Genomic DNA, 19,407 nt, shown 5'->3' on the forward strand with positions numbered 1-19,407 from the left:
CCAGGTTTTCTCTCCCTGTCCTCAGTCGCCCCACCTGTGGAATGGGGACACTCTATGCATGGAGTAAACACCACCATTTCTGAGTCTGGAGCTGTGTCAGGTTCTGTGCTTGATTCTTTCCAAGTATTTATTAGCGAATTACTCCTCCTGGTGGCTACGGTCGGTCTGGGCTAGAATCCCAGCTCTGCTGCCTCCAGACTGCCTGGCTTTGGGCAAGTGACTGGACCTCTCAGAGTCTAGCAGTCTCCAAAGCTGGAAAATGGAGACAGGAACAATGCCTCTGCATCTTTGATTTTGTTATGGAAAGGATGAGATGACGCAGATGAAGTGATTAGCCCAGGACCGGACCCAGAGGTAGTGGGTGGGAAATGCTGCCTGTTACTCTTCTATTTAACCACAATAGTCAAGGGCAGGATCCGAGTGGTCCATCCACCACTGCGTGCCCCCATGCTCAGCTCAGAGCTGGTACGTAGGAGGGCTCCGTCATTACCTGTGAATGAATGAACCTGATCCATGGTCTGCACATGGGGAAAGCAGGCTGGGAGAGGGCCACACCTGTCCAAGATCACACAATTACTGGGTGGAGCTGCGATTCAGCCCCGTCCGTGAGTCTGCCAAGGTTCCCTGCTCTAACTCCTGTACCCCTAGGGCCTTCTCTCTTGAGGCCAAAACCTGGAGTAGGGAAGGGACAGGGGAACAGGGACAATCCCAGGGCTAAGTAAGACAACCCAGAAGGTGAGTTGGCTGTGGCTGGGTGGGATCTCAGGGTCTGGGAACGACCCCTCAGGATGCAGTGACCCGTGCACTCCCTTTTTGTCCCCTCCCCCCTGCCCACCATGGGTCAGTTCCCTGGTCCCAGCCTAGACATCTGGAACTGGGGCAGACAAAGGGCTGCGGGAAGGGACAATAACCTTCTGTCCATTTTCAGATGTCGGGCAGGGCCTGGCCAGGACTGGGGGCCGGAGCCCCGGCGAGGCGGTGCCAGGCCCCCCGCGGGCAGCGGACAATGTTGGCAGTGATGGAGAGGAGGCATTTCAAAGCGTTTTGTTCCCGCTGACCCCCTCCTCCCAACATCTCGCTCCGGCTCGGGGCGAGGCCCCATCCCCACCCCCAGCCACCCAGGCCTCTGCTCTGGGCGGCTTGGGGACCAGCCACATTCTTGACCTCAGGGGAAAAGTTTAGACTCTTTGCGCCCTGGGCAACAATAACAGTGTCACAGAACTGATTTAGGAGCGGCACTTACCATCACAAAGCAGCAGACAAAGAGCCGGGCTGAGAATGCGCCGGGCCTCTGCGACTACTCCACCAACCGCGGCTCACTTCTCTCCAGGCTCTGCCAGGCAGGACTGGGTGCCAGGCCCCACACCCTAGGCACACCAGGGGAGGACTTGAGGTGGGCAGTCGTCAACAAGAGACAGGGGAAACCAACCGGGTATGTGGAGGCCTGAGAGCTAGTTCCTGCTCCACCACCAATTTGCTACGTGACCCTGAGCAAGTCCTTCCCCACTGTGGGCCTCAGTTTCCCTATCTGTAGTAAGAAGGCTAAACTGTAAGGCCAAAAGCACGAGGCTCTGATCTTGCAGGTAGAAAGGTTTCAATGATGATGATGATAGTGGTGATGGTGGTGCTGCCAAGGCCCCCTCCTCCAACTCCTATACCCCTGGGGCCTTGTCTCTTGAGGCCAGAATCCGGACTAGGGAGGGGACAGGGGAACAGGGACAATCCCATGGCTAAGTAAGACAACCCAGAAGGTGACTTGGCTGTGGCTGGGTGGGATCTCAAGGTCTGGGAATGACCCCTCAGGATGCAGTGAGAAGTAAGGATGCAGTAAGAAGTATTGGCCGGGCGCGGTGGCTCACGCTTGTAATCCCAGCACTTTGGGAGGCCGAGGCGGGCGGATCACGAGGTCAGGAGATCGAGACCACGGTGAAACCCCGTCTCTACTAAAAATACAAAAAAATTAGCCGGGCGTGGTGGCGGGCGCCTGTAGTCCCAGCTACTCGGAGAGGCTGAGGCAGGAGAATGGCGTGAACCCGGGAGGTGGAGCTTGCAGTGAGCCGAGATTGCGCCACTGCACTCCAGCCTGGGCGACAGAGCGAGACTCCGTCTCAAAAAAAAAAAAAAAAAAAAAGTATTTGCCACTTGGTCCTGTGCACTTCATAGGTGCCAGGCACTGTGCTTACTAAGCCCTTTCAGACCTTCATACCCTTTTATCATGTAAACTTTCTCAGACTCACAAAGCAGATGTGTAATTAGCTCCACTTTACAGTTGATAAGCTAAGGCTCAGAGAAGTTGAGTCATTTGTCCAGCGTCACACAGTCTGGAGGGTGTGAAGCCAAGCCTCAAGGCGGAGCTGCTTCCTTCCCGAAATTATACTCCAGTGGGAAGGAGAGAGGAACAACGAGGCAGCTGGACATGGTGAGTTCTGGCTGGGAGGGTCTTCCCTCCCCGCCAGAAGGCTATGAATAAAGAAATGTCTGCTTATCCCCAGGGGAAATTCCACCCTTGGAGCAGGTGCCTTTATTTTTTTTTTTTTTTGAGACAGAATCTCACTCCGTCGCCCAGGCTGGAGTGCAGTGGTGCGATCTTGGTTCACTGCAACCTCCGCCTCCCGGGTTCAAGCGATTCTCCTGCCTCAGCCTCTCGAGTAGCTGGGACTACAGGCACCCGCCACTACACCTGACTAATTTTTATATTTTTAGTAGAGATGGAGTTTCACCATATTGGCCAGGCTGGTCTCCCACCTCCTGACGTTGTGATCCGCCCACCTCGGCCTCCCAAAGTGCTGGGATTACAGGAGTGAGCCACCGCGCCCAGCCGAAGTTGCCTTTAAAAACGAGGTTGAGCCGGGCGCGGTGGCTCAAGCCTGTAATCCCAGCACTTTGGGAGGCCGAGACGGGCGGATCATGAGGTCAGGAGATCGAGACCATCCTGGCTAACATGGTGAGACCCCGTCTCTACTAAAAATACAAAAAATTAGCCGGGCGCGGTGGCAGGCGCCTGTAGTCCCAGCTACCCGGGATGCTGAGGCAGGAGAATGGCATGAACCTGGGAGGCGGAGCTTGCAGTGCAGTGAGCCGAGATTGCGCCATTGCACTCCAGCCTGGGCGACAGAGCGAGACTCCGTCTCGAAAAAAAAAAAAAAAAAAAAAAAAACGAGGTTGGACAAGCACTTTGGCACTTTGGGAGGCTCCCGCCTGTAATCCCAGCACTTTGGGAGGCTGAGGCGGGTGGATCACTTAAGCCCAGGAGTTCAAGACCAGCCTGGGCAACATGGCAAAACTCCATCTCTACAGAAAATACAAAAATCAGCCAAGCGTGATGGCCATACACTCCAGCCTGGGCGACAGGGTGAGACCATGTCTCAAAAAATAAAAATAAAGTTAAAAAAAAATAAAAGCTTGATTGATTCTTATCTGTGAGCAGAGGTGGGCCTGGGTGGACACCCAGATGCAGGGGATTGAATGCAATGACCTCCAGTGGAGGCCCCCTAGGAATCAGAGGCACTATGGAAGAATGTTTAAGGGATTGGGCTCTGCAGCCAAGCTATGGGCTTGAATCCCAGCTCTCTTTCTCGCAGTGTGCCCACAGATGAGTCACTTCAATGCTCTGTGTCTCAGTTTTCCAATCTGTAAAATTGACTCCACATTGCAGGAATGTGGTGACCGTTCAGCAAGGTACGTGGATGACCTCAGAACAGAGCCTGGCCCAGTGAGGAATGCCTGTTTCTACTCGGCAGGGTCCCCCCAGCCAGGTCCCACCTCAAAGCAGGCACCACTGGGGTGCTGTGGTATGCAGTCAGCTGTTGACCTTGCTTTTTGGGAAGTGGTTGGGCTTTAAAGACAACATGAGGGCCTATAGTTAGACACCAAGAGCAAAGGGGTCCACATTCTCTGGGGGATGTAAGGCAAAAGCCAACCACGGCTTCCCAGGGATAGTCAGAGGAGATTGTGACCCTCTGAGGCCCAGGCAGGGGCTGCTCCTGCTATTAGGCTGGGCCCTGGGCATGGTGCCTGGAGAGAGAACAGAAAGGAAAGGTCTGGAGAGAGGTGGTCAAAGATGGCTTCCATAACACAAACAGCCTGCGGTGTGATGAGGGGGCCTGGTGGGTTTGAGTACCACCAGTTTGCTGTGCCACCCAGGATGAACTGCAAACTCTCTCTGAGCTCATTCCAAAGGTCTTTTAGAATCCAAAGTGTTAAAAGGAAACCATTACAGGAGCCTCTGTGATTTCACAAATCTAATCAGAAAGTTGGCTAGGCTGGGTGCGGTAGCTCAGGCCTGTAATCACAGCACTTAGGGAGGCTGAGGTGGGAGGATTGCTTGAGCCCACGAGTTCAAGACCAGCCTGGGCAACATAGTGAGACCTTACCTTTTTTTTTAATATAAAGATATATTCCATACAAGAGAGACCTTATCTTTTAAAACAGAAATTTAAAAATCATACAAATAAAAATAAAACACAAAAAGTTGACTGAGAATCCAGGAGTCCTATACACTAGACTCCAGCCCCTCCTGCCTCCTCACAGTCCCAGCCCTCTCCTCCAGCTTCTCTAATCATCCCTTCAGCTCCCCTCACCAAGCCATCAGTGACACGAGTCCCAGACAGACGGTGAGACAGTCACAACAGAAAATGCCACAGAACCATGAGGACTCACGGAGATTGTGGGGGTCTTGGGGAGCCCCGACATGGACAACATTTCCCTCCCTCACTGCCTGGCTGTGGGGCCAGAGGAGCACTCACCCGGGCAGAGCCTCTTGGGGGTACTCCTCAGCCCAGGAGGTGGATGGCACTGCTGGGGCGTCTCTGGCATAAGGTGACTCCCACCCAGCTCCTGCTGCTGAGAAGGGCTGGTCAGGCGGGGCCCTCAGGTGCCAGACCGCCCTTCCCAGGCACAGATTTTCCTGGCATCTGCTGGGCAGGAAGGGCACTGGCTGGGGGTTGGGCAGAGGACCAGGGAAAGATTTGAGCAAAGACGTCTCCCAGAGGGCTTGCCCCTAAACCTTCACCCCACTCTCCTTCTGGACACTGTAGGCCAAGGGTCCAGGGAGACAGGGAGCCTCAGGAGTGGGGAGAGGTCTGATCAAGAAGGCTGAGAGGAGCCCAGGCCCCTGCCCCCCACCGCTCCCATCCACTGCCAGCAGGGCCCACACGGAGGTGTTTGCTTTTCCTGCCTCTACACTGACTCCATTCAGAGCGGCCGATCCCCACCCCCAGCCAACGACCAGCAAGTCGGGGCACCAGGGAGCGAGATCACGGCCCTTGCCTCCCCCTCCACAACCCTTCCTGCCCTCTTCACTGCGGGAGATACCTCAGCAACAAGGGCTTCCTAGTTTCATGGATGACTGGGGCGTGGGGGGCGGGCAGGAGGAGAGAAAGAGGGACACCAAGTGGAGAAGAGGGTGGTGGGAAGGAGCTGAGGAGAGGGACGCAAAGGGACGCAGAGGACAGGGCTCCTGATGGAGGAGGCCCAGGCAGAGATAGGGCAGGGACGGGATGGGGGAGCCACAGAGCAGAGGACTGTCTAGGAGGCAGGCAGGGCCGTCACTAACCAGGCCAGGGCCTCACAGCCTGGCTCTGCACCGGTCACAGCCAGCAGGGCCCGGAGTGGACATTGAGGATGGGAGCTCCTGGCGCCCACCTGAACACCAGCCTCCTCCTCATCCCCGGAACAGGGGCCCAGACAGAGCTGTGACCTGGTCTGGGGCCAGGGGAAAGAGGAGGGTGAAAAGTTTCCCCAAGTCAGAAGGCCATGGGGAGGCATCTCAGGGGGTCCTGCTCTTTGCTGTCTCTGACTGTCACATTGGTACATAAAGGGGGTAGAAAGGTCAGATGCGGCCTTTCAGGCCCGTGGGAAAAACTCAGCCCATTTCCCTAATCCATATTTATTGGTGTGAGACACTGGGGTGGGAGGAAGCCCGCCGCCCCCACCCGCCGCCCTGGCCAGGCCAGGTTAGCACTAAGAACAGGCTCCATGTCACCCAAATCCTACTCTTTGTCTCCAGATTGGCTCCAGAGTCCTCCCCCATCCCTCCTCCCCTTGGTCCCCCCCACCCAACCCCCCTTGGGGTTGCCAAGCAACCATGGAAGGGTAGCTGAGATATTTTCTTTATTACAAGCAAAAGCAAGACAGAATCACGGCCCCAGGAGGGGAGCAGGGTGGGGGCTGGGGGAGAGGGTGTCCTGTGCTCTGGGGGTACTCAGCCACCTCCACTTGTTCTGAGCGTGAGCAGCGAGGAGACAGGGCCCCAGAGCCCAGGAGAAGGAGGGAGATGGAAGAGGGTGTTGGTGAAGGGGTGGGTGGAGTGTGCAGACATTGGTCCACTCTACACAATGCTAAAAGATGGGGTGGTGCCATGAGACCCAGGCCCGAGTCTCTCACCTGCCACCCACCAGCTGTGCCATCTGCACCCAAGTCACTTCCCTTCTCTGGGCCTGTTTCCTCCTTGATAAAATGGGAATAATAATATGTATTATCTCATTTAATCCTCACAAAAGACCCAGGAGATGTTTATTTTTCCTATTTTACTGGTTAGGCAGCTGAGGTTGGGAGGTATGAAGTCATGCGCCAAGCAGGTAAGTGGCAGAGGTGGGATTCCTGAGCCTCATCTCTCTCTTTTTATCTTTTTTTTTTTTTTTTTTTTTTTTGAGATGGAGTCTCGCTCTGTCGCCCAGGCTGGAGTGCAGTGGCGCGATCTTGGCTCACTGCAACCTCTGCCTCCAGGGTTCACACCATTCTCTTGCCTCAGCCTCCGGAGTAGCTGGGACTACAGGTGCCTGCCACCATGCCCAGCTAATTGTTTGTATTTTTAGTAGAGATGGGATTTCACGGTGTTAGCCAGGATGGTATCGATCTCCTGACCTCATGATCCACCCGCCTCGGCCAGTGCTGGGATTACAGGCATGAGCCACTGCGCCCGGCCTCTCTCTTTTGTTTTCATAACAGCATTGTTGAGATGTAATTCACATGCCATGCAATTTGCCTACTTAAAGTGTGTCATTCAACAGCTTTTAGTATATTCAAGAATTGTGCAACCATCACAACGAGCCATTTTATATTTTCATTATTTTGAAAAGAAAGCCCATACTCAGGCCGGGTGTGGTGGCTCACACCTGTAATCCCAGCACTTTGGGAGGTCAAGGCGGGCTGATCACCTGAGGTCAAGAGTTCAAGATCAGCGTGGGCAACATGGTGAAACTACATCTCTACTAGAAAAATACAAAAATTAGCAGGGCGTGGTGGCGGGCGCTTGTAATCCCAGCTACTCGGGAGGCTGAGGCAAGGAGAATTGCTTGAACCCAGGAGGCAGAGGTTGCAGTGAGCTGAGATAGCACCACTGCACTCCAGCCTGCGTGACAGAGTGAGACTCCATCTCAAAAAAAAAAAGAAAGAAAGAAAGAAAGAAAGCCCATACTCATTAGCTATCATTCCCCATTTCTCCCCACCTGCCCTTCTCCCCAGCCCTAGGCAACCACTAATCTGCTTTCTGTCTCAATAGATGTGCCTATTCTGGATATTTCATATAAATGGAATTATACAGTATGTCTGAGTCCCAATTATTATTATTATTTAGACACGGTTTCTCTCTGTCACCCACGCTGGAGTGCAGTGGCACACTCATGGCTCACTGCAGCCTCAACCTCCCAGGCTTAAGTGATCCTTCTGCCTCAGCCTCCCAAGCAGCTGGGACTACAGGCACCCATCACCATGCCTAGCTAATTTTTTTTTTTTTTTTTTTTTTTGTAGAGATGGGTTCCCACTATGTTGTCCAGGATGGTCTTGAACTCCCGTGAGTCCCAACTCTTTAACTTCCAATGGTTCCTACTTCACTGGGTACTGGGGCAATAGAGTAAGAGGGGTGAGTTGATGAAGTATTGAAGAATGTGGGCTTTGCAGATACACAGACTTAGGTCTAAAACAAACCTAGGGCCGGGCGCAGTGGCTCATGCCTGTAATCCCAGCACTTTGGGAGGCCGAGGTGGGCAGATCACCTGAGGTCAGGAGTTCAAGACCAGCCTGACCAACATCGTCTCTACTAAAAATACAAAATTAGTTGGGCGTGGTGGCGCATGCCTGTAATCCCAGCTACTTGGGAGGTTGAGGCAGGAGAATCGCTTGAACCTGGGAGGTGGAGGTTGCGGTGAGCCGAGATCAGGCCATTGCACTCCAGCCTGGTCAACAAAAGTGAAACTCCATCTTGGAAAAAAAAAAAAAACCAAAACCCTAGCTCTTGGCAGGGCATGGTGGCTCACAACTATAATCCCAACACTTTGGGAAGCAGAGGTGGGAAGATCACTTGAGCCTAGGAGTTTAGGACCACTCTAGGCGACACAGCAAGACCTCATATCTCTTACTTTTTTTTTTTTTTTTTGAGACGAAGTATCGCTGTGTCGCCCAGACTGGAGTCCAGTGGTGTGATCTCAGCTCACTACAAGCTCTGCCTCCCAGGTTCATGCCATTCTTCTGCCTCAGCCTCCAGAGTAGCTGGGACTACAGGCGCCCGCCACCATGTCTGGCTAATTTTTTTGTATTTTTAGTAGAAACAGGGTTTCATCGTGTTAGCCAGGAAGGATCTCTCTCTCTTTCTTTTTAGACAGGGTCTCACTCTGTCGCCCAGGCTGCAATGCAGTGACGAGACCTATGCTCATTGCAACCTCCACTTCCTGGGTTCAAGGAATTCTCCCACCTCAGCCTCCAGAGTAGCTGGGATTACGGGTGTGCACAAACACACCCAGTTTTTTTTTTATTTTTTGGTAGAAACGGGGTTTCACCATGTTGGCCACACTGGTCTTGAACTCCTGAGCTCAAGCAATCCACCTGCCTTGGCCTCTCAAAGTGATGGGATTACAGGAACAAGCCACCGTGCCCGGCCTGGGACCCCATCTCTATTAAAAATAATAATAATTAATTGAGGCTAGGCGCGGTGGCTCATGCCTGTAATCCCAGCACTTTGAAAGGCTGAGGCGGGTGGATCACCTGAGGTCAAGAGTTCAAGACTAGCCTGACCAACACGGTGAAACCTCATCTCTACTAAAAATACAAAATTAGCTAGGCGTGGTGGCACATGCCTGTAATCCCAGCTACTTGGGAGGCTGAGGCACCCAAGAGGCAGAGGTTGCAATGAGTCGAGATCACGCCATTGCACTCTAGCCTGGGCAACAAGAGTGAAATTCTGCCTCAAAAAAAAAAAAAAAACAACAAAAAAAAAACATTAATTGAAATCAATAAAACCTATCTATGTCATTCAGGAGCTCTGTACCTGGGGTAAGTTGCTTCCTCTCTCGGCCTCAGTTTCCTAGTGGGTAAAATGCGGAGAGTGATAGAATTTCTCTGAAGGGCTGTAGCGATGCATGTCAAGTGCTTAGCCTAGTGCTCAGAGCATAATATATGGTAGTTGCTAACTAGATTACAATGATCCATGTACCTGCCTATTTATTCCTTGACCCAGGTATTTAATAAAACTTAGCACCTTCCGGCCGGGCGTGGTGGCTCACACTTGTAATCCCAGCACTTTGGGAGGCCGAGGTGGGTCAATCATGAGGTCAGGAGATCGAGATCATCCTGGCTAACACGGTGAAACCCCGTCTCTATTAAAAGTACAAAAAATTGGCCGGGCGCAGTGGCTCACGCCTGTAATCCCAGCACTTTTGGAGGCCGAGGCGGGCGGATCACGAGGTCAGGAGATAGAGACCACGGTGAAACCCCGTCTCTACTAAAAAAAAAAAAAAAAAAAAGAAATACAAAAATTCAGCCGGGCGCGGTGGCGGGCGCCTGTAGTCCCAGCTACTGGGAAGGCTGAGGCAGGAGAATGGCGTGAACCTGAGAGGCGGAGGTTACAGTGAGCCAAGATCGCGCCACTGCACTCCAGGCTGGGCGACAGAGTGAGACTCCGTCTCAAAAAAAAAAGTACAAAAAATTAGCCAGGCGTGGTGGTGGGCGCCTGTTGTCCCAGCTACTCGGGAGGCTGAGGCAGGAGAATGGCGTGAACCCAGGAGGCGGAGCTTGCAGTGAGCCGAGATCGCGCCACTGCACTCCAGCCTGGGTAACAGAGTGAGACTCCATCTCAAAAAAAAAAGAAAATGAAAAAAGAAAAAAAAATTTAGTACCTTCCAGCCGGGCGCGCTGGCTCATGCCTGTAATCCCAGCACTTTGGCAGACTGAGGTGGGCGGATCACCTGAGGTCAGGAGTTTGAGACCAGCCTGGCCAACATGGTGAAACCCTGTCTCTACTAAAAATACAAAAATTAGACGGGTGTGGTGGAAGGTGACTGTAGTCCCAGCTACTTGGGAGGCTGAGGCAGGATAATTGCTTGAACCCGGGAGGCGGAGGCTGCAGTGAGCCAAGATCGCGCCACTGCACTCCAGCCTGGGTGACAAGAGTGAAACTTCATCTAAACAAAACAAAACAAAACAAAACAAAACAAAACAAAACTTAGCACCTTCCAAGGGGCAGGCGTTGTTCTAGGTGCTGGGGATATAGTAATGAACAGGACGTGATCCCTCATAGGGCTTCTGTTCTAGTAGGTGACAAACAAGACAGCTGGTAAATATGACACTTTCAGGGAGTGATCCAGTCAAGGAAGACATCAACACAGCACGATGGGCTGAAGCGTGCCGGGCAGGTGCATGTTGTAACCTGGAAGGCTTCCCTGCCCTGCCTTCACTCACTTCATAGAGAGGAACATTTTCTGTAAGTTGAAACACGCTAGGCAGGGTGGGGGGGTTCTTAGGATCCCCTCTGAGTGGGGACAAGTGGCCTGGCTCTGGCATCTTCTGAGACTGGAGTGAGTCAGGTTGTCAGTTCATTTCTAGAGGTAGGACACCTGGCCAGTCACCATGTAAGAGCGCTGGCCAGTCTTAGAGAATTCTCTTTGTATAAATTGTTCTGGCTACTGGAGCCCAGAGTGGGCAGGGGCCTGGCCTGTGGAGGCACACTGAATAGCAATAGGGCTCTTTCCTCTATCCCGGGCTGCCAGGCCAAGTCACAGTGAAACCTGGATTGACAGAAACACTTGGGGACAGGAATCTAGGGATGGAAAGATTCGGCACAGAGGTGGAGCCTGTCGCCACAGCTGTTCCCTGGGCATCTGTCTGCATGTTCTGGGTCCTGGGCTTGCCTTAAAGTGCAGAACTGAGGCTGCTGCATGACGGAAGCCCCTCCCAGCCCCCTTCAATGAGCCTCACCCACAGCAATATCTCAAGTGCCACACCTAGAACCTCAGCTGATAGGCTGCAAACATCCATGCACCCACTGTCAATTCCTTATTAATTTCATCTTACACTCCATTGTCCCAAAGTCTGCTTTTTCATGCATCCATCTCCATCTACCCATTCATTTAATTATTACTTCAATAAAGCATTCATCAATTCATTCATTTGTTCATCATTCATTCATCATTCGTTCAACAGGTGTTTACTGAGCATGTCCTTTGTGCTGAGCACAATGTTTGGTCAAATCCTTGGTAAAGGCCTGGTGCGGTGGCTCACGCCTGTAATCCCAGTACTTTGGGAGGCCGAGGAGGATCACCTGAGGTCAGGAGTTCGAGACAAGCCTGGCCAACATGGCAAAACCCTGTCTCTACTAAAAATACAAAAATTAGCCAGGCGTGGTGGTGGGCACCTGTAGTCCTAGCTACGTGGGAGGCTGAGGCAGGGAGAATTGCTTGAACCCGGGAGGTGGAGGTTGCACTGAGCCGAGATTGCACCAGTGCACTTCAGCCTGGGTGACAGAGCGAGACTCCATAACAACAACAACAACAAAAAAATCCTTGGTAAAATGCCAGGCCAGGCCAGGCGCGATGGCTCATGCCTGTAATCCAATCCCAGCACTTTGGGAGGCTAAGGTGGGAGGATTGCTTGAGGTCAGCAGTTTGAGGCCAACACAGTGAAACCCCATCTCTACTAAAAATACAAAAATTAGCTGGACATGGTGGCACACACCTATAGTCCCAGCTACTTGAGAGGCTGAGGCATGAGAATCGCTTGAATCGGGGAGGCAGGGGTTGCAGTGAACGGAGATTGTGCCACTGCACTCCAGCCTGCATGACAGAGTGAGACTCTACCTCAAAAAAAAAAAAAAGCTGGGTAAGGTGGCTCACGCCTGTAATCCCAGCACTTTGGGAGGCTGAGGCAGGTGGATCACGAGTTCAAGAGATTGAGACCATCCTGGTCAATGTCGTGAAACCCCACCTCTACTAAAAATACAAAAATTAGCTGAGCGTGGTGGCACGTACCTGTAGTCCCAGCTACTCGGGAGGCTGAGGCAGGAGAATCGCTTGAACCCGGGAAGTGGAGGTGGCAGTGAGCCGATATCACGCCACTGCACTCCAGCCTGGATGACAGACTGAGACTCCATCTCAAAAAAAAAAAGCCAGTCCTGGTGGGAAGGAAGGGCTTGCTTAACTGGCAGTGTGGACAACTCTGCCATCTTCTTTTTTAATTTTTTTTTTTTTTTTTTTGAGATGGAGTCTCGCTCTGTCACCCAGGCTGGAGTGCAGTGGTGTGACCTCGGCTCACTGCAAGCTCCGCCTCCTGGGTTCACACCATTCTCCTGTCTCAGCCTCCCGAGTAGCTGGGACTACAGGCACTTGCCACCACGCCTGGCTAATTTTTTTGTATTTTTAGTAGAGACGAGGTTTCACCGTGTTAGCCAGGATGGTCTCAATCTCTTGACCTTGTGATCCACCCATCTCAGCCTCCCAAAGTGCTGGGATTACAGGCGTGAGCCACCGCGCCCGGCCTTCTTTTCTAATTTTTTTGTTGAGACAGGGTCTCACTCTGTCGCCCAGGCTGGGGTGCAGTGGCGGGATCTCAGCTCACTGCAACCTCCACCTCCTGGGTTCAAACAATTCTTCTGCCTCAGCTTCCTGAGTAGCTGGAATTACAGGCACCTGCTACCACGCCCGACTAATTTTTGTATTTTTAGTAGAGACGGGGTTTCACCATGTTAGCCAGGCTGGTCTCGAACTCCTGACCTCAGGTGATCCGCCCGCCTCAGCCTCTCAAAGTGCTGGGATTACAGGCGTGAGCCACTGCATCCTGCTGACTCTGGCATCTTCCTGAGAGTTGGTTTTGTGTGTGTGCATGTGTGTGTGTGTGCATGCACACCTGGGGTGTATGGTGGTGATGGTGGAAGCTCATGATGACACATTACTTAACTGCAAGCACATGCAGAGGGTGTTTGGATCCTCCTAACACCCACCCATTTCTAGAGAGGCAGGACAGGCACGATGGATAGGCACAGAGGCTGTCACTAAGATTCAGCCTCCTGGAATCACTTGTCCTGGAAGCCCAAGGCAATGCTGGCTCTTCCTGAAGTCTTCCCACAGCCTCCCTGTTCGAATGAATCTCTGTCTTCTATAAACCCCAGAACCTTGCTAATTCTTCAGCTACTGTGCTTTCCCGGGGCTCTGCTTTCATTAGAGTTGGCTAGGTATTTGTGTCTGTTGGTCCACTTGGATACTGGGTACTTCTGGGGGGCAACGACACTATTTGCCTTTCTCCCTTCCCCTACCTTCAGCGCACACACAGTGCTTTGCAAACATCGGTCCACTAAGCATTGCTCACGGAGAATCACTCAGATAGACCGTCAAGAACAGGGCTTCAGAGCCTGCTCTGCCACCGCCGGCCCTCACCTGGGAATCAGCAGTAGCCTAATTGGTCTCTGGTCATCAAATTTGCCCTATCCCCCCGTCCCCCCCCATTCTCCACACTTCAGTCCCAGCAAACCTTTAAAAATGTAAATCTGAACTTGTCAGACCTTTCAGGATCCCCACAGCGTTTAGGATAAAATCACAAATCCTCCCAATAGCCTAAGAGCCTGGCAAGGTCGACCTCAGCTTTATGTGGAACTTCCCCTGCCTCACTGCGCTCCAGCCACACCAAATTTCCTTCCTTCTCCGAGCTCGCCAAGTACTTCTTTAGAGCACGCTGTTCCCTCCGCCTAGGACAGTGCCCGCCTTCACCTAACTCCCCACTCCTCCTCCCCCAGGATCTGCCTCCGTCCCACACTGTGCGCCTCTTCTGGGGACATCTGCCCTCTGCCGAGTCCTGGGCGAGCACACAGTAGGCATCCATCAATATCTGTTCAGTGACTGCAGTTAGCAGCCTTCTTCGCTCCTCATTTCCCTGAGGGTGCGGGTGAGGGCAACTCATATCTCTGCCCAGTACTGATGGGCTTTAAATAGCTCAGTTGGGCATGGTGGAACATTCCTGTCAAATTTCGGCTACTCGGGAGGCTGAGGTGAAAGGATTGCTTGAGCCCAGGATTTTGAGAACCAGCCTGGGCAACATAGGGAGATGCCCGTTTCAAAAAAAAAAAATTGGCTCTCTGGCCGGGCGCGGTGGCTCATGCCTGTAATCCCAGCACTTTGGGAGGCCGAGACGGGCGGATCACGAGGTCAGGAAATCGAAACCATCCTGGCTAACACGGTGAAACCCCGCCTCTACTAAAAATACAAAAAATTAGCTGGGCGTGGTGGCGGGCACCTGTAGTCCCACCTATTCGGGAGGCTGAGGCAGGAGAATGGTGTGAACCTGGGAGGCAGAGCTTGCAGTGAGCCGAGAGAGATCGCGCCACTGCACTCCAGCCTGGGGGACAGAGCGAGGCTCCGTCTAAAAAAAAAAAAAAACAAAAAAAAACAAAAAAACTGTCTCTAATGTACCCTGGGGACGGAAAAGCCCTTCTCTTAGAAGGCAGCTAGGACCTAGCTTGGGAGCCCCCGGCTCTCTTTTTTTTTTTTTTTGAGACGGAGTCTCGCTCCATCGCCCAGGCTGGAGTGCAGTGGCGCAATCTTGGCTCACTGCAAGCTTCGCCTCCCGGGTTCATGCCATTCTCCTGCCTCGGCCTCCCCAGTAGCTGGGACTACAGGTGCCCACCACCACATCCGGCTAATTTTTTGTATTTTTAGTAGAGATGGGGTTTCACTGTGTTAGTCAGGATGGTCTCGATCTCCTGACCTCGTGATCCACCCGCCTCGGCCTCCCAAAGTGCTGGGATTACAGGTGTGAACCACTGCACCCAGCCAGCCCCCAACTCTTTTTTAGATTTTTATTTAGAAATCTTTATTTTGGCCAGGTGCGGTGGCTCAGGCCTGTAATCCTGGCACTTTGGGAAGCTGAGGAGGGCGGATCATTTGAGGTCAGGAGTTTGAGACCAGCCTGACCAACATGGTGAAAACTTGTCTGTACTAAAATACAAAAATTAGCCAGGCATGGTGGCGGGCACCTGTAATCTCAGCTACTCTGGAGGCTGAGGCAGGAGATTTGCTTGAACCCAGGAGGTGGAGATTGCAGTGAGCCGAGATTGTGCCACTGCACTCCGGCCTGGGCGACAGAGCGAGACTCCCTCTTAAAATAAATAAATAGTTTATTTTTATTTTTGTAGAGATGGGGGTCTCACTTTGTTGCCCAGGCTGTTTTTTTTTTTGTTTGTTTCGTTTTGTTTTGTTTTCTTGAGACCAAGTCTCTCTGTTGCCCAGGCTGGAGTGCAGTGGCACGATCTAGGCTCACTGCAACCTCCAGCTGCCAGGTTAAGTGATTCTCATACCTCAGGCTTCTGAGTAGCTGGGATTACAGGGGCTTGCCACCACACCCGGCTTATCTTTGTGTTTTTAGTAGAGATGGGGTTTTGCCATGTGCCCAGGCTGGTCTTGAACTCCTGGGCTCAAGTGATCTGCCCACCTCGGCCTCCCAAAGTGCTGAGATTACAGGCATGAGTCACCTCACCGGGCACAGGCTGGTATTTAACTTCAGGCTTCAAGCAATCTTCCTGCCTTGGCCTCCAGCCTCAGCCTCCCAAAGTGTTGGGATTATGGACATGGGCCATGGCACCTGGTAATTAGAGACTATTGTTGCCCACTCCATCTTGGTTGTGTTCATGCCAGGCTGGGGTGGGCTGGGACTGGATTATAATGTATTAATATAAGGTGACACAGAGTGTCTCCTGGGTCTAGCCGTTTTAAGTGTGCATTTACATCCATCCCCTCTGTACCTACTAAATAAAGCCTGGGAAACTAGAGTGTGCAGTAAGTCCCAAAGCTCTGGGTTTCTAGATCCCTAGTGGGTGCGGTCTCTGGAGGTTGGGGATTGGGGCTGCATGCCTTCTCTCTTATCCTCCAGCATGGTCTTCTCAGGGGGTGACCCTGTGACCTCCAGAATGCTCCCCCTCCCTCTCCAGCTGGAAGCTCCAGGGAGGAGCCTAAGGAAGGAGGGCTCTGCAGTTTCTTCACCTGTAAAATGGGGCTGATAACAGCACTTACTTTCCAGGGTTATTGTGAGGAATCAGTGAGCTACTACCCTCAAAGAGCTTAGTGCTTGGCACACAATACACTCTTTGCTGTTATTATTACCAAATGGAGCATTCCCAGGAGTTGGGATCTGGCTAGCAGGACTCCCTCCCTGTAAAACCCAGGCTGCAAGAATTACTCCCCACAAGCAACATTCTTTCAACTTTTATAAGAAACTCCAAGAAGTCTATGTGGCTCATTTTAAAGTCACCGGGCATGCGTGCAACCACTCACAGATATTTAATTATTGGTTGGGGGGAGGGCACTGTACTAGGCCCTGGAGGCACAAAGATCCGTAGGACCTGTTTCCTGTCCTAGGGAGGAGACTCAGACAAACCGATATTCACAATTCAGCCGGGCACGTGGCAAGGCCACCCAGAGATTGTGAGGACAGGAAAGCATTTCAGAGCAAGGCAGCTTGGTGTGCCAGGGCAGAGGCAGGGGTATTTTGGGTGCTTGGAGAACCCTGGGGTGAATGGAAGACAGGTTGTATGGGAAAAACGGCCACACACTCCCGCTTTAGGGTGTGAGGTTCATTGAGAAAGACAGGCTGGGCTTTGAGGGTGAGAAGCTGGCTATGTATTTACCCAGTAGACTGAGAACCATCTCTGCCAGACCAGGTTGGGGGTGGGGCTGGGGATGCATTAGACCTTGGACAGAGCCCCTGCTCTCCTGGATGGGTGGACTGTCCAATGGAAGAGACAATGACAAGCCAAGCATTCACAGATTCCACGCCCCTCTCACACCCACCTGCTCCCCTCCCCCCACCCCTGCTGCTAGCCCCGAGGTACCCAGGAGCCTGCTGGAGCCTGGGAATCAAGCTCTGGTCCTTGGTGGGGGGACGGGGCAGGCTCCAGCTCCCGGGTGGGGTGTGGTCTCCAGGGATGGCATCCTCAGCCCAGGGGTGGGGACTGTACCCCCTTCTCCTTTATCCTTCAGCGTGGGCTTCTCAGGGGGTGACCCTCTGACTTCCAGACTGTTCCCCCTCACCCTCCAGTTGAAGCCCCTGGGTAGGGGCCTAGGGAGGGGGCTCCAGAGGCCTTTGGTTTCCATGCAGCTGGGAGACAGAGCGTGGGCCGTAAAAGACTCTGGGGTGCCCTGGGTGCTCTTGGAGAGCTCAGCCAAGGCCGGGGCCTGAGTCAGGTCCACGGGAGAGCAGGGCCGGGATGCTGGTGCCTGGCCCAGGAGAAGGGAGGGGGCGATGGGCAAAGGGGTCAGGCCGAGGGAGCAGGCGGGGCATTGGGAGTTGAGGGCGTCGAGTGGGGGTGGGAGGACGAGGGGTCCGGCGGGTGCAGAGGGGGAGGCGGCCCCCGGGGAGGGGCACGCTATGTCTTTAAGAGCTGCCTGAGCGCAGGTTGCAGCTGCCTGGCCAGCCCGAGAGACAGCGGAGATTCATTACCCGCCGACACAATGACCATTGATGGCCCCGTGGCGTTATTCAAATCCAGTACCAATTGCAGCCGAGCCCCTTTCTCCGCGCCAGGCCCGTATTGTTGGAGCGGCCCACTAAAAGCCCGCCCCGGCCCCGAGCCGCCAGAGGCGCCCGCTCGGGTTCAGCCCTGCGACTCGCAGCCCGCCGGCTCCCAGTCCGGCTCCCCGGGCGCTGCAGGTGACCCGGCGGCGCATTCCAGCACTCCCCGCCGCCCGGGCCACCGCCGCCGCCGCCACCGCCACCGCCACCGCAGGCGCCCCGGCCGCGACTCAGCCACAGGAAAGCGGAGAGCGCCCGAGCCGGTGCGTGCGCGGGGCTGGGCGGGGGCGGGGGACCCACGAATCCAGCAGCCCGGACCCCGGGCTCGGAAACGCGACCCGGCCTGGGGCTCCTGCCTTCCGGATTCCCGGAGATCCCAGGCTGGGAGCAGGGAGAGGGGAGTCGGGGTTCCCCAGGCCAGACAGAGGAGATTCCCCCTCCACCTGGGGCGGCACTGAGACCCAACGCGGGCCACTCTGCGGACTCCAGGCCGCGATCGAAGGAGCCACGCCAGGGGCGATGGGGATCCCCGCACAGGGTCAGGATCCGCGTGATTGCTAGTCCACCTTACCGCCGGATGGGCAGCCGCTGCTGAGCGCCTGCTAGGTGGTCCGACGCGCAGCTCCGTGCTGTTCTGGACTGGCGCTTTTTAGGAGCGAAGGGGAACCCGGCAGGAGACCAGGGCCCTGAACTCAGGGGCTTCGCCACTGATTGTCCAAACGCAATTCTTGTACGAGTCTGCGGCCAACCGAGAATTGTGGCTGGACATCTGTGGCTGAGCTCCGGGCGCAACAGGGGCGGGGGCCGCAGGGACAGAGCTCAGCGCGGGCGAGACCTCTCGGGGAGGCGGCTGGCTGGCCCCAGCGCGAGGATCGCGGTCCCGGCCCGCGCGCACAGAGACGCCGGTCCCTGCCACCAGCGCCGCCATCCGCATCCTCGTCCTTCTTCCTTCTCCTCTGCGGGTGACCAGTCCCGGCCAGCAGGGTCCTCCAGTCGATCGCGTCGTTTTTCCTCCTTTCAAATTTCGGCCGGAACGAAGCCGGCACGCAGCGGCGGGGCCGAATGTGGTCCGCCCTCAGCCCAAGCCGCAGGAAGTCGGGGGTGAAAGAAGAGGCCGGCCGAATGCGCCCGCTAACTCGTTTCGCAGTTGTTCTAACTTATCACCCCAATACTCCCTACCTAAACAAAACAAATCCCAAACCAACCAACCCCTCCCGCAAGCCCCTCCGGACGGACCGATGGGCTGAGCCTCCTCCAGCCGCTACCAGGGTCCGACGGGCAAGCGTCGCCAACTATGCGCTCCAGCCCGGCAATCTCCTCGGCTTTGGAAACAGAATTTGGAAAAACGAATCCTTTTCATTAAAGAAAAATCTTCGGAGATAGCGGGGTTTTATTTGTTTATTTCCTCAAAAGCAGGGATCAGGAGTTGCTTGGGAGAGGGGCGGTTGGGAGCTGCTGGGGGCTGAGCCCAGGTCACCTGTCCCCTGACCCCTTTCCAGTCTGGGGCTAAAAATGACCTGAAATCATCTGGTGTGCCTTGGACATGGCCAATTTCAACCACAGTGCTTGCATCCCCATGTGCCAAGAAACTCGGTTTTCCCAGCACCTCCTCCTGCCCTACTCTTCAGCATTAATTGGGGTGTGCTG

At 54.0% G+C, this 19,407-nt stretch overlaps 1 protein-coding gene and 1 long non-coding RNA gene across 2 annotated transcripts; both read left to right on the forward strand.

The window, feature by feature from the left end:
- The first annotated feature begins 6,424 nt into the window (after positions 1-6,424).
- LOC134736155 (uncharacterized) lies at positions 6,425-11,375 on the forward strand. The gene is made up of 2 exons (XR_010119951.1): positions 6,425-6,578; positions 10,525-11,375. It is a non-coding gene; the product is annotated as an uncharacterized lncRNA (long non-coding RNA).
- Positions 11,376-17,639: 6,264 nt separating this feature from the next.
- LOC129478834 (serine/arginine repetitive matrix protein 3-like) lies at positions 17,640-19,142 on the forward strand. The gene is made up of 2 exons (XM_055270946.2): positions 17,640-18,023; positions 18,731-19,142. The coding sequence occupies exons 1-2, from the start codon at positions 17,700-17,702 to the stop codon at positions 18,863-18,865; spliced, it is 459 nt and encodes a 152-aa protein (XP_055126921.1). The 5' UTR covers positions 17,640-17,699; the 3' UTR covers positions 18,866-19,142.
- Positions 19,143-19,407: the final 265 nt, after the last annotated feature.

This window comes from Symphalangus syndactylus, chromosome 3 (assembly GCF_028878055.3).
Source record: "Symphalangus syndactylus isolate Jambi chromosome 3, NHGRI_mSymSyn1-v2.1_pri, whole genome shotgun sequence".
In the NCBI taxonomy this organism is placed as follows: Eukaryota; Metazoa; Chordata; class Mammalia; order Primates; family Hylobatidae; genus Symphalangus; species Symphalangus syndactylus.

Coding starts and splice junctions, on each gene's coding strand:
- LOC129478834 (XM_055270946.2), top strand. CDS start 17,700: ATGACCATTGATGGCCCCGTGGCGTTATTCAAATCCAGTACCAATTGC. Junction 18,024..18,730: donor AGCGGAGAGCGCCCGAGCCG/GTGCGTGCGCGG, acceptor GCGGGTGACCAG/TCCCGGCCAGCAGGGTCCTC.